Raw genomic sequence first — 17,198 nt, forward strand, 5'->3', positions numbered from 1 at the left:
CTCCTTGAGCTGCTGTGAGCTCCACCCAGTTCGAGCTTCCCAGCGGCTTTGTTTACCTACTTAAGCCTCAGCAATGGCAGGCGCCCCTCCCCCAGCCTTGCTGCTGCCTGCTGTGCTAGCAGTGAGGGAGGCTCCCTGGGCGTGGGACCCTCCCGGCCAGGTGTGGGATATAGTCTCCTGGTGTGCCCGTTTGCTAAGACCCTTGGTAAAGCACAGTATTGGGGTGGGAGTTACCCGATTTTCCAGGTGTTGTGTGTCTCAGTTCCCCTGGTTAGGAAAAGGGATTCCCTTTCCCCTTGTGCTTCCCAGGTGAGGCGATGCCTTGCCCTGCTTCAGCTCTCGCTGGTCAGGCTGCAGCAGCTGACCAGCACCGATTGTCCGACAATCCCTAGCGAGATGAACCTGGTACCTCAGTTGAAAATGCAGAAATCACCTGTCTTCTGTGTCGCTCGCGCTGGGAGCTGGAGACTGGAGCTGTTCCTATTCGGCCATCTTGCTCCGCCCCTACATATTTCAATTTAATGTGTTTATTAAAAAGTCTTGGAGTATAAGTAGCCAAAGTGATCTACTTTTACTTGATACACAGTTAATTAATAGGCACGCTTTAGCAGGTGTCAGTAATACCAGCAGTGATTTATTGGGTACCTATTAAAAGTCAGATAATTGAATTAGATACTTCACTTATTTAATTATACTTAATTCTCACAGCCTCACCTATCTATGAGGTAGACAGGCATTATCCCTATTATGCAGATGAAACTACTAAGACTTAGATAATTTAATCACTTTGCCTAACTAAGTCCTCATAAGTCATAGGGTTGGTATTAGTCAACAAGTTTATCTAATTTCAAAGCCTTGTTTCATTCTATAGTCTACACTTCCTTCATATAGATGACTTAATATATTGGTATTCGCTTAAACTAAGTAGCAAGAAAATATTAGTAACATGTATTTGTACTAAATTCATTTTTATACTTAAGCACTCCTTCCATTATATCTTTTTTTTTGGGTAAAACTATGTCTAAATGTATTTTTATTGTTGAAAAAATTCTACTGATACATAATAATTATACATATTTATTGGGTACATGTGATATTTTCATATCTGTATACCTGTGTGATGATTAAATCAGGGTAGTTAGAATATCCATCCTCTCAAACATTTATCATTTCTTTGTGTTGAAAACATCAAATCTCCTCTTCTAGCTATTTTGAAATATACAATAAATTACCATTAATTACAGTTACCCTACTTTGCTATTGAACACTAGAACTTATTCTATCTAACTGTGTCTACTTATTAACTAACCTCTCTTCATTCCCCTACCCACTCTTCCCAGTCTCTGGAAAGTATCATTCTACTCTCTCTCTCTCCTTTTTTTTTTTTTTTTTTTAGATGGAGTCTCACTCTGTTGCCCAGGCTGGAGTGCAGTGTTGCAATCTTGGCTCACTGCAAGCTCCACCTCCCAGGTGCACGGGATTCTCCTGCCTCAGCCTCCCGAGTAGCTAGGACTATAGGCGCCTGCCACCACACCCGGCTAATTTTGTTTTTGTATTTTTAGTAGAGATGGGATTTCACCATGTTAGCTGGGATGGTCTCGATCTCCTGACCTCGTGTTCCGCCTGCCTCGGCCTCCCAAAGTGCCTACTCTATATCTTTATGAATTAAACTTTTAAAGTCCTGCACATAATTGAGAATTGTGATATTTGCCTTTCTGTGCCTGACTTTTTCCACTTAACCTAATGACCTCCTGTTCCATTCATGTTGTTACAAATGAAAAAACCTCATTCTTTTCTATGGCTGAATAGTATTCCATTGTGATGCATACCACATTTTCTTTACCCATTCATCCATTGATTCACACTTAGGTTTATTCCATGTTTTGTCTATTGTGAATAGTGCTGCAATAAACATGAAGGTTCAGGTATCTTTCTAATATACTGATTTCCTTTACTTTGGATAAATACCAAGTACAAAGATTGCTGGTTTGTATTGTAGTTCTAGTTCTAGTGTTTTGAGAAACCTCCACAATACTTCCTATCAAGGCTGTATGAATTTATATTCCCACTAACAGCATATGAGTTGCCTTTTCTCAACATCATTGCCAGTATTTGTTAGTTTTTATGTTGCTTGATAATAGCCATTCTAACTGGGGTGAGATCATATCTCATGGTGGTTTTGATTTAAAAATTTCCAGTGATTACTGATGCTGAATATTTTTTCATGTCAGAAAAGACAGCAGGTTGGCAATTTGCATGTCTTCCTTTGAGAAATGTCTATTCAAATCCTTTGCCCACTTTTAAGTGGGATTATTTGTGTGTGTGTGTTTAAACTTTAATTTTAGGTTCAGTTGTACCTGTGCAGGTTTGTTATATAGGTAAACTTGAGTCATGGGGGTTTGTTGTACAGATTATTTTGTCACCCATGTACTAATCCTGGCACCCAATAGTTGTTTCTTTCTGATCCTCTCCCTCCTCCCACCTTCCACCCTCAAGTAGGACTCAGTGTCTGTTGTTCCTCTGTATGTGTCTATGTGTTCTCATCCTTTAGCTCCAAGATATGTGGTATTTAGTTTTCTCTTCCTGTGTTAGTTTGCTAAAGATAGTGTCCTCTAGCTCCATCCATTGTCCTGCAAAAAACATGATCTCATTCTTTTTATGGTTGCATAGTATTCCATGGTGTGTTTGTGCCGCATTGTCTTTATCTGGTCTACCAATGATGAGCATTTAGGTTGACTTCATGTCTTTGCTGTTGTGAATAGTGCTGCAATGAACATTATACGTGCATGAGTCTTTATGATAGAACGATTTATATTCCTTTGGGTATATACCTAGTAATCACATTGCAGGATTGAATGGTAGTTCTATTTTTAGCTTTTTGAGGAATCACCAGTGTTTTCTACAATGGTTGACCTAATTTACACTCCCACCAACAGTGTATAAGTGTTCCTTTTTCTCCACAACCTCACCAGCATATGTTTTTTTTTTGACTTTTTAATAAGCATTCGGATTGGTATGAGATGGTATCTCATTGTAGTTTTGATGTGCATTTCTCGAATAATCAGTGGTATTGAGCTTTTTTTTTCATACGCTTGTTGGCTGCATGTATGTCTTCTTTTAAAAAGTGCCTATTCATGTCCTTTTCCCACTTTTTAATAGGGTTGTTTGTTTTTTTTCTTGTAAATTTGTTTAGGTTCCTTATAGATACTGGATATTAGACCTTTGTCAGATACATAGTTTGAAAATATTTTCTCCTGTTCTGTAAGCTGTTTGTTTACTCTGTTGATTGTTTCTTTTGCTGTGTAGAAGCTCTTTAGTTTAATCAGATCCCATTTGTCAATTTTTGTTTTTGTTGTAATTGATTTTGGAGTCTTCATCATGAAATGTTTGCCAGTTCCTATGTACAGAATGATTATTGCCTAGGTTGTCTTCCAGGGTTTTTACATGTTGGGCTTTACATTTAAGTCTTTAATCAATCTTGACTTGATTTATGTATATGATGTAAAGAAGGTGTTTCAGCAGGAATGGTAGCAGGTCTTCTTTGTCCATCTGGTAGAATTTGGCTGTGACTCCATCTGGTCTTGGGTTTTCTCTTTCGGTTAGTTGGCTATTTATTATTGATTCAATTCCAGAACTTGTTATTGGTCTTTTCAGGTAGTTAATTTCTTGCTAGTTCAGTCTTAGGAGATTGTATGTGTTCCAGAATTTATTCATTTCTTCTAGATTTCCTAGCTGTGTGCCTAGAGGTGTTTGTGGTAGTCTCTGATAGTTATTAGAATTTCTGTGGGGTCAGTGTAACATCCCCTTTGTCATTTATAACCTTTACCATTATGTAATGCCCTTCTTTGTCTTTTTTTATCTTTGTCCGTTCAAAGTCTGTTTTGTCTGAAATTAGGACTGCAACACCTGCTTTTTTCTGTTCTCCATTTGCTTGGTCGATTTTTCTCCATTCTTTTATTTTGAGCCTATGGATGTCATTATATGTGAGATGGTTTTCTTGAAGATAACATATCATTGGGTCTTATTTCTTTTTCTAGCTTATCACTCCATGTCTTTTAATTGGGACATGTAGCCTGTTTACATTAAAGGTCAGTTTTTATATGTGTGAATTTGATCCTACCATCGTGTTATTAGCTGGTTATTTTGCAGACTTGTTTTTTGTGTGGTTGCTTTATAGTGTCACTGCTCTGTATATTTCAGTGTGTTTTTGTAGTGGCTGGTAATGGTCTTTTCTTTCCACATTTAGTGCTTCTCTCAGGAGCTCTTGTAAGACACATCTGATAGTAACTAATGCCCTCAGCATTTGCTTGTCTGATGTCTTTGTTGATTTTCTGTCTAGATGATCTGTCCAGTGCTTCAAGTGGAGTGTTGAAGTCAACAACTATTATTGTATTGGGGTCTATTTCTCTGTTTAGTTCTAATAATGTTTGTTTTATATATCTGGGTGTTCCAGTGTTTGGTGCATATATATTTATAATTTGTATATACTCTTGCTGAATTGTTCTCTTTATCATTGGAGACTTTTTTCTTTTTATGTGTTTTGTCCTATAATCTATTTTTTTTCTGACATAAATAGTGAGTGTAGCTACCCTTTCATGCTTTTGGTTTCTGTTTGCCCAGAATGTTTTTTTTTTTTTCTTTTCCTTCACTTTTGATCTACAGGTCTTTACAATGTAAGTGAGGTTTTGTAGGCAGCATATATATTTTTAAATCCTTTCAGCCAGTCTATATTTTTCAATTTAGGAATTTAAGCCATTTATATTTGAGATTATTATTGATAGATTAGGACTTACTCCTGTCATTTGTCAATGTTTTGTGATTGTTTGATATATTCTTTCTTTCATTCTTCTTTTTTTTTTTAGGCAGAGTCTCACTTTGTCACTCAGGCTGGAGTAAAGTGGTGTGATCTTGGCTCACTGAAACCTCTACCTCCTGAGTTCAAATGATTCTCCTGCCTCAGCACCCCAAGTAGCTGGGACTAAAGGTGTGCACCACCATGCCTGGCTAATTTTTGTATTTTTAGTGGAGATGGGGTTTCACCATGTTGGCCATGCTGGTCTCGAACTCCTGACCTCAGGTGATCCACCCACCTCGGCATTCCAAAGTGCTGGGATTACAGGCATGAGCTGCTGCTCTCAGCCTTTCTTCCTCTTTTATTATATACCTTTACATTAGATAATTTGGGTCGTGATAACATTTAACATTTTATTTTTTTTTCTCTTCTCCTTTTCTCTTATCATCTGTTCCATCAGTGAGTTGTATACTTGTATGTGTTTTCATGATGGTAGCTATTCTCCTTTTACTTCCCGGTTTAGGATTCTCTTAAGCATTTCTTATAGGACTAGTCTAGTGGTGACAAATTCCTCGTTTTTTTTTCTTGTCTGGAAAAGACATTTTATTTCTCCTTCATTTTTGAAGGATAGCTTTGCTGCATATAGTATTCTTGGCTGATAGTTGTTTTCTTGCAGTACTTTCAATATGTACTTTCATTCTCTCCTGGCCTATAAGGTTTCTGCTGAGAAATCTGCTGTTATTCTCATGGGTGTTCCTTTATATGTGACTTGACATTTTTCTCTTTCTGTTTTTAGAATTCTCTCTTTGTTTTCTACTTTTGATAGTTTGACTATATGTGCTTTGAACAAGACCTTTTTGGTTGAATATATTTCGAGATCTTTTGTTACCTGTATCTTGATGTCTATATGTCTTGCAAAACTTTGGAGAGTTTCAGCTATTATTCCTTACATAAGTCTTCTGTGCCTTTACATCTCTTCTTCTTCTAGTTCCAAAATTTGAATATTTGGTTCCTGTATGGTGTTTCATATGTCATGTAGGCTTTCTGTCATATATGTATATAATTTGTCTGATCAGGTTATTTAAAAACTCTATCTTCAAGTTCAGAAATTCTTTCTTATGATTAATCTGGTCTATTGTGGAAACTTTCTTTTGTATTTTTAATTTTATTTATTGAAATAATCAATTTCAAGATCTCTGTTTAGTTCTTTCTTATGATATCTATCTCTTTGTTAAATTTCTCATTGAAATTATGAATTGTTTTCCTGATTTCTTTGTATTATTTATCTGTGCTCTGTTTTGTCTCACTAAGTTTCTTTATTATCATTATTTTGAATTATTTTTCAGACATTTCATAGATTTCTTTTTGTTTTGGCTCTGTTACTGCATAATTTTGGTATTCCTTTAGAGGTATATTTTTTCTTTCTTTTTTCATGCTTTTTAATGTCTTTACATTAATATCGGCACATCTGGTGTATCAGTTGCTTCTTACAATTTTATGAATTGACTTTAATGGGGAAATACTTTTCCCTATAGATGTATTTATAGATGTATCCAGGTGACATGCTCAGGTGCCAGCAGTGGTGGCAGTTGGTAGAATGGACCTGTTCTCAGGTCTCCAGATGGTGTGCATGGGCACTGAAGTCAGCAGGTGGGGCAAGCTTGTCCTCAGGCCCCAGAACAGCATGTTTTCAGGCCAGTCCTAAGTCCCTCTGAAGGTAGATGCAGATACACAGTGACCTTGACATTGGAGGGTTCTAGCTTGCCGTCAGTTGCAGCAGCCCTGGGCAGGAAACTTTCAAGCTCTGGGTAGAATTTGTTTGGTTCCCTTCATCCTTGAGGTAGCCTTTTTGGTGCACTGCACCACTCATTTCCTGGGCTGTAGATGCAGAATCAGCTAGAGTGCTGGAGACACAACTGCATTCCTGGGTCAATCCTGTTTTGTGACACTGCAGCCCTCTGGGTGGATGTGTGGGTATGTCAGTGGGATGATAGGGATGTGGAGATGCTGGAACTGTTGGGATTCAGTTCAGGATCGAACCTGAATCAGGTGGTTTGGTGGGGCTGGGCTCTCAAAATGGTGTAGTGCTGTGTCAGCTTGCGTCCTGGTGGGCGGGGGATGGGGGTGTTTGGGACCCAGCACAAACACCCTCTGTGAAACAATACCAACTTGTGGACTCGAGGCACCTGCCTACACTAATCTCAGAGCCTTTGTGGGCTGAGGGACTGTCCCATCACTAGGACTGCAGCCGTCCACAATGGGAATGTGGGTGGCTGGGGATCTTGTTTACCTTCTCTTGCGATGAGGAGTTGCTTCTGGATTTGAACTTATTATGGCCAGGCTGGCTTCTTTGCTCCTCTCTCTTTCTATGCCTCAGAAGTTTTTTTGTCACTTTTCCAATGAATTCCAGTGTTCTCTCTTGGAACCTCTATTTAATGTCTGGTTATCTACTTGTTCTTTCGGTCTTTTTTGTGCATGAGAAAAGTGCCAGTCTCCCTTAGTCAGCCATTTTGAAGCCCCCTCCTATTCCTGATATATCATTTTGATAATTTAATTTATATATAGTTTCTAAAAGTGACAACTTGTGTCTTTCTTATTCATACATTTAAAAAATTTATAATTGACCAAAATTTTTACGTGTATATGGGGGCACAGTGTAATGTTCCAACATTTGCATATATTGTATAATGATGAAATTAGGGTAATTCCCATATCCACCACTTTAAACATTTATCATTTCAGTGTGGCAATAACATTCAAAATCTGCTCTTCTAGCTATCTTGAAATATGCACTACATTGTCATTTGATATAGTCACCCTACTGTGTAATAAAATACCCGCACTTACTCTTCCTGTTTAGCTAACTTTGTACACATTAACCAACCTCTCCCAGTTTTCCTCTCTCTCTTCCCCTCACCAGCCTCTGGTAACCACTATTCTACTCTCTATTTCTATGAAATCAACCTTTAAAAAATTTCACACATGAGTGTAATCATGTGGTGTTTGTTTCTGCGGTCTGGCTTATTTCACTTAACAGAATGTCCTCCTGCTCCATTTATGTTGTCAGAAATGATAGGATTCCATTCCTTTTTATGGTGGAATAATATTCCATTTACATATATACCACATTTTAAAAATCAGTTTATCTGTAGATGGGCATTTAGATTAATTTCATGTATTGGCTATTGTGAATAGTGCTGCAATAAACATGGGAGTGCAGATATCTCTGTGATATTCTGATTTATTTTTTATAGCTATAAACCCAGTAGTGGATTGCTGGATCATATAGTAGTCCTATTTTTAGGTTTTTGAGGAAGGTTCATATTTTTTCATAATGGTTGTGTAATTTACATTTTTGCTAAGAATGTTCAAGATATTGCCTTTCTCCCCATCTTTTATAGTGTGTAATTTTTTTGTCTTTTTGATAATACCCATTTTTTGATCACAAAGAATGAAACAAACACAACCTAAAAACTCTACCCTTTAACTCCCTTCTCCCCAATTTTGAGTTTTTGATCTCTAAATTTACATATTTTTATATTACCTATCTCTTAAAAATTGTTATTGTTTTTCAATATCTTTGGCTTTTAATCTTTATACCAAAGATATGAATATTTTACACCCCATAGTTACAGTGTTAGAGTGTTCCAAATTTGTTTACTTTTATACCTTCACATGTTTTCTTGTTGCACATTAGCATCCTTTTCTGTCAGATTGAAAAACTTCTTTTAGCATTTCTTATGGTTTGGTGGTGATGAATTCCCTCCACTTTTGTTGGTCTAAGAGTTTTGAATCACTCCTACATTTTTAAGGATAGTTTTCCTGGGTACAATATTCTTGGTTGAAAGTTTTTTCCTTCAGGACTTGGAATATGTCATTCCACTCCTTCCTGGTCTTTAAGGTTTCCATAGAGAATTCTGCTGCCAGATGTATTGACACTCCTTCATATGTTATTTGCTTCTTTTCTCTTACTGCTTTTAGGAGTCTCTCTTGTCCTTGACCTATGAGAGTTTGATTATTATATTTATGCCTTGAGGTAGTTTTATTTGGGTTGACTCTTCTTGGTGATCTTTGACCTTCTTATAACTGGATATTTATATTTAGGTTTGGACAATTTTCCATTATTATTTATTTGAATAACCTTTCTACCCCCTTTCTCTTCCTCTACTCCCTTTGAAGGTCAATGACTCTTACATTTTCTTTTTGATGCTATCTCATTGATCCAATAAGTGTTCTTTGTTCTTTTAAATTCCTTTTTTCTTTTTTCTTCTTGATGTATTTTCAAATAGCCTGTGTTTGAGCTCATGAATTCTTCCTTTTGTTTGATCACCTCTGCTTTTCAGACCCTCTAATACAGTTTTCAGTTTATCTGTTATTGCTCCAGGAATTCTGCTTGATTTTTAAAATTATTTCAATCTCTTTGTTAAATATCTCTGATAATTTTCTGAATTGTTTCTCTATGTTTTCTTGTTGTTATTTGAGCTTCCTCAAAACATCTATTTTGCATTTTCTGTGTAAGAGTTCACACATCTTTCTCCAGGTTTGGTTACTGGTGCCTTATTTATTATACTTGATGGGATCATATTTTCCTGAATGTTATTAATGCTTATGGATATATCTGGGCATTAAAGAATTAAGTATTTTTTCTAGTCTTCACAGTCTGGCCTTGTTTGTACTTGTCCTTCTTCAGAGGACTTTACAGAAATTCCAAGAGTACTGGCTGATGAGTTAAGACTGTGGTCACTGCTGCCGTTTCAGCACTAGATAGCACCTTAAGCTCAGTTATGCTGTGGCTCTCTTGAAGATTCCTATGTATCCAACCCTGATGGACTTGGGGAATATCAGAGACAGTCCTGTGGGTTTCCAATCCCAAAGTCTCTTGCTCACTTCCTTTTCCTTCCCCTAGCAGAAGGAGTCGCTGTCTACACTGCACTGTCTGAAGTTACAGGAGAGGTGTGTGTGCACTTTCATGGCCACTGCAACTGGCAGCTTACTGGCTCACACCTGAATTCCATGGTCTCATAGACCAGCACAGTAATGGTTAGGGTTTGCTCACCTAACACCCACAGTCACTATTACCTGATTGTTGCTGATATTTATTCATGGCCTAAAGCTTCTTTCGTCAGCCAGTGGTGAAGCTGGCCAAGGCTTGGTTCCATCCTGCTGGGGTGGCGAATTGCCTTCTGAGCTGGGGCAGGTCTAGAAGTCTGTGGGCACCAGCTGGAATCAGGGATCACGGGGTTCAGCTGTTGCTTTGTTTTATGGTAGTGGGGCTGGTACATGTTTCTCAGGCAAAGTCCCATGCACACTTCTTTCTCCCTCTCCTAAAAGACAAATTCACTCTCTATGTGCACTGCTTCAGATTGGGGAAGGGATGGTGTAGGCAATGCAAAACTGTCATTCCTACCCTCTTCAATGTGTCTTTTCTTGTTATTATGCCAACCAGTTACTGTGATCTTTTACCTCATTCTTTTAGCTCTTGTGAAGGTATTTTCTTGCAGGGTAATTGTTCACTTCAGTGTCCCTATGGAGGGATGATCACTGGAGGGTTCTATTCCATGATCTTGCTCTGCCTTCTCTTCCACATCTCATATCTTAAATCCTCACTTTCAAGGTAATGTGCACAGACAAATCTGTAAAGAAATCTGGCACATAACAGGTACTCAATAAATCTCAGTTTCTTCCTTGCATTACAGATGTTTACTATATACAAATAAAGTAAAAATGGACTTCCTATGGAACTGTTCAATGAATTCTCTTTATTATTGGTATATAGGCATAATAATATATAATTTTGATAAATATACAATTTTTTTCTGAGCTATTTGAAGAAGTTCAGGACTAAGCACATTATCATTTGTTTAATAAAATTTTGTTGGTAATTGGGTGTTAATTTTTATTTGAAGTGATGTCTGTCCAAATCTGGGTGCTAATTTTTATTTGGAATAGTATCTGTTCAAATCCTTTGCCTATTTTAAAATTGGATTACTGTGTGTGTGTGTTTTGCTGCTGAACTGTACTTAGCTTTGTTTTAATAAGAACATGTATTCCAGTGAATAAAATCACATGACATCCTCAACTATGATTTTGGCCTCTAAGCACTTACTATAAACATTTGTAATAGTCAATTGAATTTAACATTTTGAAATTAATTTATATCATATAGAAATGTGTTTTCAGAAGTATATTGCCAATGACATTATATGGATTCATCTTTAGGCAATCCAATGGTGTGAAGACTTTTAGCAGTTGCAGTTTGAGGAGCTTTCAAAATTTCATTTCAAATGTGGGTGCCAAATGTCTTCAGAATAAGCCACAAATGCAAAAAAAATCTCCAAAACCAGTCTGTGGCAATGGCAGATTGGAGGGAAGTGAAATCTGTGATTGTGGTACTGAAGCTGTAAGTATGATAACTAGGAAAATTGATTAATGAATTTATTTTTAGTTTATCTTTTTCATAAATGTCATGTATCTCAAATGAGTACCATGCAGAATGTTGACAGCAAGTGAAGTTGGGTTGAAATACAAGAAAATACTGTCTAGGTTTTGTAGGTTGAAGAATTTTGAACAGGTTTAAAATGTACTGCACAAAATTTTGGTAATGGGAAAGAGGAGAGTCTAGAATAAACTTTTGAGTTTCAGACTACATAGGGTTCTTTACGAATCTCTGCTTAACCTTTGGACATTTTACAGATGTCTTAATGAAGATTGATTAAGCAGCCCAATGTGTCCTTTAGGGTTTTACTTCACAATGGAATCAGTAGTTAGTACAGGAATCTGTATCAATATTGTAATATGAACACTAGATATTTTGATTTTTCACTTGATAGGGAAACTCTGAAAATATAATGAATTCAAAAGGCCTAGGGTTTAATGCTTTTATATAATTCAATATTTGTAGCAGTACTGCAAATGTTATAAATTTCCTTGGTTACAAGGCAGACAAAAATTTATTAGGATTTGTTCCATTCATAGGTCTGAATTACTTGTACCATATCACATTATTTTAATTACTATGTTTTTGTATTATGTTTAACAATTTAGTAAGAACAAGTCCTTTCTTTATTTTTTATTTTATTTTAATTAATTTATTTTTTGAGATGGAGTTTCGCTCTTGTTGCCCAGGCTGGAGTGCAATGGTGCAATCTCGGCTCGCTTCAACCTCTGCCTCCCGGGTTCAAGCGATTCTCCTGCCTCAGCCTGCCAAGTAGCTGGGATTACAGGCACCTGTCACCATGCCTGGCTAATTTTGTATTTTCAGTAGAGACAGGGTTTCATCATATTGGTCAGGCTGGTCTCAAACTCCTGACCTCAGGTAATCCACCTGCCTCAGGCATTCCGAAGTGCTGGGATTGCAGGCATGAGCTACCACACCTGGTTCTTGATTTTTTTAAAAAAAAATCAATTTTATTGGGGTATAATCCACATACAGTAAAATGCACCCATTTTAAGTGTACAGGTTGATGAGTTTCAACAAATGTATATAACCTTTGGTATAATTAAAATATATTTTTTCATAATCCCCAAAAGCTTATTCATATTTGCAGTCATTTCTACCTCCACTTGTCTCCAGACAATTTCTGATTCTGTTACCTTTGCCTGGTCTAGAAAGTCATATAAATGAAAGGACATAGCACATATTGTTTGTGTCTGGCTTTTTCCTTTCAATATAGTGTTTTTGAGATTCATCCATTTATTTCATATCACAATAGTTTCTCCCTTTTAATTTTGAGTAATATTTAATTGTATAGATATACCATAATCTGTTTTAAACATTCACCTGCTAATGGACATTTAAGTTATTAAACTATTGGTCCATTATTCTTAATTTGTACAAGTACAACTGCTAGGTCATATGATACATGTATGTTTATAAGAAATTGCCAAAATATTTTCCAAAATGGTCATATCTTTTTACACTCCTGTCAGCAGCATATGAAACTTTGAGTTCCTTCGTATCTGAACTAGAATTTGTTACTATCCACTTCTTAAATTTTAGCTATTCCAGTTGTTTTGTAGTGGTTTAAATTTGCATTAACTTTTAGCTTCCACAAATAAGTGGGAACATGCAGTGTTTGTCTTTCTCCACCTGGCTTATTTCACTTAATATAATGACCTCCAGTTCCATCCATATTGTTGCATATGACTGAATCTCATTCTTTTTTATGGCTGAATAGTACTCCATTGTGTATATGTACCACATTTCCTTTATCCATTCATCTGTAGATAGATACTTAGGTTGCTTCCAAATCTTAGCTATTGAGAATAGTGCTGCAATAAATATGGGCATGCAAATATCTCTTTGACATACTGATTTCCATACTGATATACTCCTTTCTTTTGGGTATATACCTAGAAGTAGGATTGCTGGATCATACGATAGCTCTATTTTTAGTTTTTTGAGGAACCTCCAAACTGTTCCACATAGTGGTTGTACTAATTTACACTCCCACCAACAGTGTACAAGGATCCCCTTTTCTCCACATCTTCACCAACATTTGTTATTGCCTACCTTTTGGATAAAAGCCATTTTAAATGGGATGAGATGATATCTCATGGTAGTTTTGATTTGCAATTCTCTGATGCTCATTGATGTTGAACCCCTTTTCATATATCTGTTTGCCACTTGTATGTCTTCTTTTGAGAAATGTCTATTCAGATCTTTTGCCCACCTTTAAACGGATTATTAGATTTTTTCCTGTAGAGTTGTTTGAGTTCCTTATATGTTCTGGATATTATCCAGATGGGTATTGTCCCTTGTCAGATGAGTAGTTTGCAAATATTTTCTCCCATTCTGTGGGTTGTCTCTTCACTTTGTTGACTGCTTTCTTTGCTATGCAGAAGCCTCTTAACTTGATGTGATCCTATTTGTCCATGTTTGGTTTGGTTTTGTGTGCTTGTGGGGTATTATTCAAGAAATCTTTGTCTAGTCCAATGTCCTGGAGAGTTTCTCCAAAGTTTTCTTGTAGTAGATTCATAGTTTGAGGTCTTAGATTTAAGTCTTTAATCCATTTTGATTTGATTTTTTTATATGGTAAGAGAGAGAGGGGCCTAGTTTCATTATCATGCATATGGATATCCCGTTTTCTCAGCATCACTTACTGAAGAGACTGTTCTTTCCCCAGTGTATGTTCTGGACACTTTTGTCAAAAATGAGTTTACTGTAGATGAATGGATTTATTTCTGGCTTCTCTATTCTGTTCCACTGGTCTATGTTTCTGTACCATATCGTTTTGGTTAGTATTCCTCTGTAGTATAATTTGAAATCAGGTAATGTGATTCCTCTAGTTTTGTTCTTTTTGCTCAGGATAGCTTTAGCTATTGTGGGTCTTTTTTGGTTTCATGTAAATTTTAGGATTTTTTTCCTATTTCTGTGAGGAATGTCACTGGTATTTTTATAGAGATTGCATTGAATTTGTAGATTGCTTTGGGTAGTGTGGCTATTTCAACAATTTTGGTTCTTCTAATCCATTAACATGGAATATTTTTTCATTTTTGGTGTTCTCAATTTCTTGCATCAATGTTTCATAGTTTTCATTGTAGAGATCTGTCACTTATTTGATTGAATTAATTCCTAGACATTTTATTTTATTTATAGTTATTGTAAATGGGATTACTTTCTTGATTTTCAGATTGTTCACTGTTACCATATAGAAATGTTTTTCTTCTTTTTTGATATAAATGCATAGAGCTATAACATACCTTTTAGTACTGTTTTGCTCTATCTCATAGATTTTGGTATGTTGCATTTCCATTATCATTTGTTTCAAGAAATTTTTAAATTTCCTTCTTAATCTCCTCATTGACCCACTGCTAATTCAGGAGCATATTGTTTAATTTCCATGTATTTGTAATAGTTTCCAAAATTCCTTTTATTATTGCTTTCTTGTTTTATTCCATTGTGGTCAGAGAAGATGCTTGATATTATTTAATTTTTTTGAATGCTTCAAGATTTCTTTTGTGACCTGACATATGATCTGTCTATACCTGAGAACAAGTCATGTTCTGAAGAAAAGAATGTGTATTATTCAGTTGTTGGATGAAATGTTCTGTAAATATCTATTAGATCCATTTGATCTATAGTGCAGATTAAGTTTGATGTTTCTTTATTGATTTTATTGATTTTCTGTCTGGAAGGTCTACTGACTGCTAAAAGTGGGGTGTTAAAGTCTCCAGCTCTTATTGTATTGGGTCTATCTCTCTCTTTAGCTCTAATAATATTTGCTTTATATATCTGGGTGCTCCAGTGTTGGGTGCATATATATTTACAATTGTTATATACTCTTGCTGAAATGAGCCTTTTATCATTATAAAATTACCTTCTTTGTCTTTTATAGTTTTTGTCTTGAAATGTGTTTTGTCCGATATAAGTCTAGCTACTCCTGCTCTTTGTTTAGTTTCCATTGGCAAAGGATCCCTTTCCATCTGTTTATTTTCAGTCTGTGTATGTCTTTATAGGTGAAGTGTATTTATTGTAGGCAACAGATCATTAATTTCTTTTGTTTTTAAAATTCATTTAGCCACTCTTTGATTTTTGATTGGAGTGTTTAGTTGATTTATATTCCATGTTATTATTGATAAATAATAACTTTCTCCTGCCATTTTGTTATTTGCCTTTCTTCTTCCTTTCCTTTCCCCTTTCTTCTCTTTCCTTTCCTTCCCTTCCCGTTTCCTTCATTTTCCTCTTTCCTTCATCTTCGTTTTAGTAAAGGTGATTTTCCTCTAGTGATATGATTTAATTTCTTGCTTTTTATCTTCTGTGTATCTGTTATGTGTTTTTAGATTTGAGGTTAGCATGAGACTAGCAAATACTATCTTAGAGCCCATTATTTTAAGCTGATAACAATTTAACACTGCACAAACAAGCAAGAAGACTAATCAAAATTCTGTTTTTAATTCCTCCCCCTGCTTTTCAACTGTTTGTTTTTTCTACTTATATATATTGTACTGACTATGTCGTGAAAAGTTGTAGTTATTATTTTGATTGGTTCATCATCTAGTCTTTCTGCTTAGAATAAGAGTATTTTTATGCGGCCCAGTTAAAGTGTCATAATATTCTGTGTTTTTCTTTGTAGGTACTCTTACCAGTGAGTTTTGTACCTTCAGATGATTTATTAATGCTCATTAACATCCTTTGCTTTCTGATAAAATAATTCCCTTGTGCATTTCTTGCAGGACAGGTCCAGTGTTGATGAAATCCCTCAGCTTTTCTTTCTCTGGGAAAGTCTTTATTTCTCCATTATGTTTAAAGAATATATATATATATATTTTTGCCAGATATGCTATCTTAAGGCAAAAGTTTTTTTTCCAGCACTTTTAAATATGTCATGCCTCTCTCTCCTGACCTGTAAGGTTTCTGCTGAAAAGTCTGCTGCCAGACATATTGAATCTCCATTGTATATTATTTGTTCCTTTTCTCTTGCTGCTTTTAGGATCCTTTATCTTAGATCATTAGGGGTTTGATTATTAAACTCTTTGAGGGAGTTTTCTTTGGGTTAAATCTGCTCGGTGTTCTATAACCTTCTTGTACTTGGATATTGATATCTTTCTCTAGGTTTGGGTAGTTCTGTTATTATATTTTTGAAAAAAGCTTTCTACCCGCACCTCTTTATCTACCTCCTCTTTAAGGCCAGTAACTCCTAGACTGGCCCCTTTGAGGCTATTTTGTAGATCTCGTAGATATGCTTCATTCTTTTTTATTCTTTTTTTATTTGTCACCTCTGTGGATTTTCAAATAGCCTTTCTTCAGGCTCACTAATTCTTTCTTCTGCTTGGTCAATTCTGCTATTAAGAGACTCTGATGCATTCTTCAGTATGCCAATTGCATCTTTCAGCCGCAGAATTTCTGCTTGATTTTTTAAATAATTTCAATTTACGTTTAAAATTTATCTGATAGAATTTTGAATTCTTTCTCTGTGTTATGTTGAATTTCTTTGAGTTTCCTCAAAATAGCTATGTTGAATTCTCTGTCTGAAAGGTCACATATCTCTGTTTCTCCAGAATTAGTCCTTGATGTCTTATTTAGTTCATTTGGTGAAGTCAGAGTTTCCTGATGCTTATGGATGTTCTTTGGTTTCTGGGCATTGAAGAGTTAGGTATTTATTATAGTCTTTGCCATCTGGGCTTATTTGTAGCCATCCTCCTTGGGAAGGTTTTCCAGAGTATTCGAAAGGACTTAGGTGTTGTGATTTAGGCCATATTTGCATTAGGGGGTCACCCCAACCTCAGTAATGGTGTGTTTTTTTGTAGACTTAGAGGTACTGTTTTGGTGGTCTTGGATAATATCCAGAAGAATTCTCTGGATTACCAGGCAGAGACACTTGTTTTCTTTTCTTACTTTCTCCCAAATAAATGGAATCTCTCTTTCTTTCTGTGCTGACTGTCTGGAGCTGGGGTTGGAGAGACA

At 36.0% G+C, this 17,198-nt stretch overlaps 1 protein-coding gene across 2 annotated transcripts in view; it reads left to right on the forward strand.

Annotated features, from left to right (window-relative positions):
- Positions 1–17,198, forward strand: part of ADAM32 (ADAM metallopeptidase domain 32) — a 160,737-nt gene that overhangs the window by 80,691 nt on the left and 62,848 nt on the right. Inside the window, exon 12 of one of the 2 annotated variants that reach the window (XM_011993407.1) lies at positions 11,012–11,192. The exons of the other annotated variant lie outside the window; for it this stretch is intronic. Coding sequence (XP_011848797.1) covers positions 11,012–11,192 — 181 coding nt within the window. The remainder of the gene's footprint in view (positions 1–11,011; positions 11,193–17,198) is intronic. 2 annotated transcript variants of the gene reach the window in all.

This window comes from Mandrillus leucophaeus, unplaced genomic scaffold (genome assembly GCF_000951045.1).
Source record: "Mandrillus leucophaeus isolate KB7577 unplaced genomic scaffold, Mleu.le_1.0 Scaffold111, whole genome shotgun sequence".
In the NCBI taxonomy this organism is placed as follows: Eukaryota; Metazoa; Chordata; class Mammalia; order Primates; family Cercopithecidae; genus Mandrillus; species Mandrillus leucophaeus.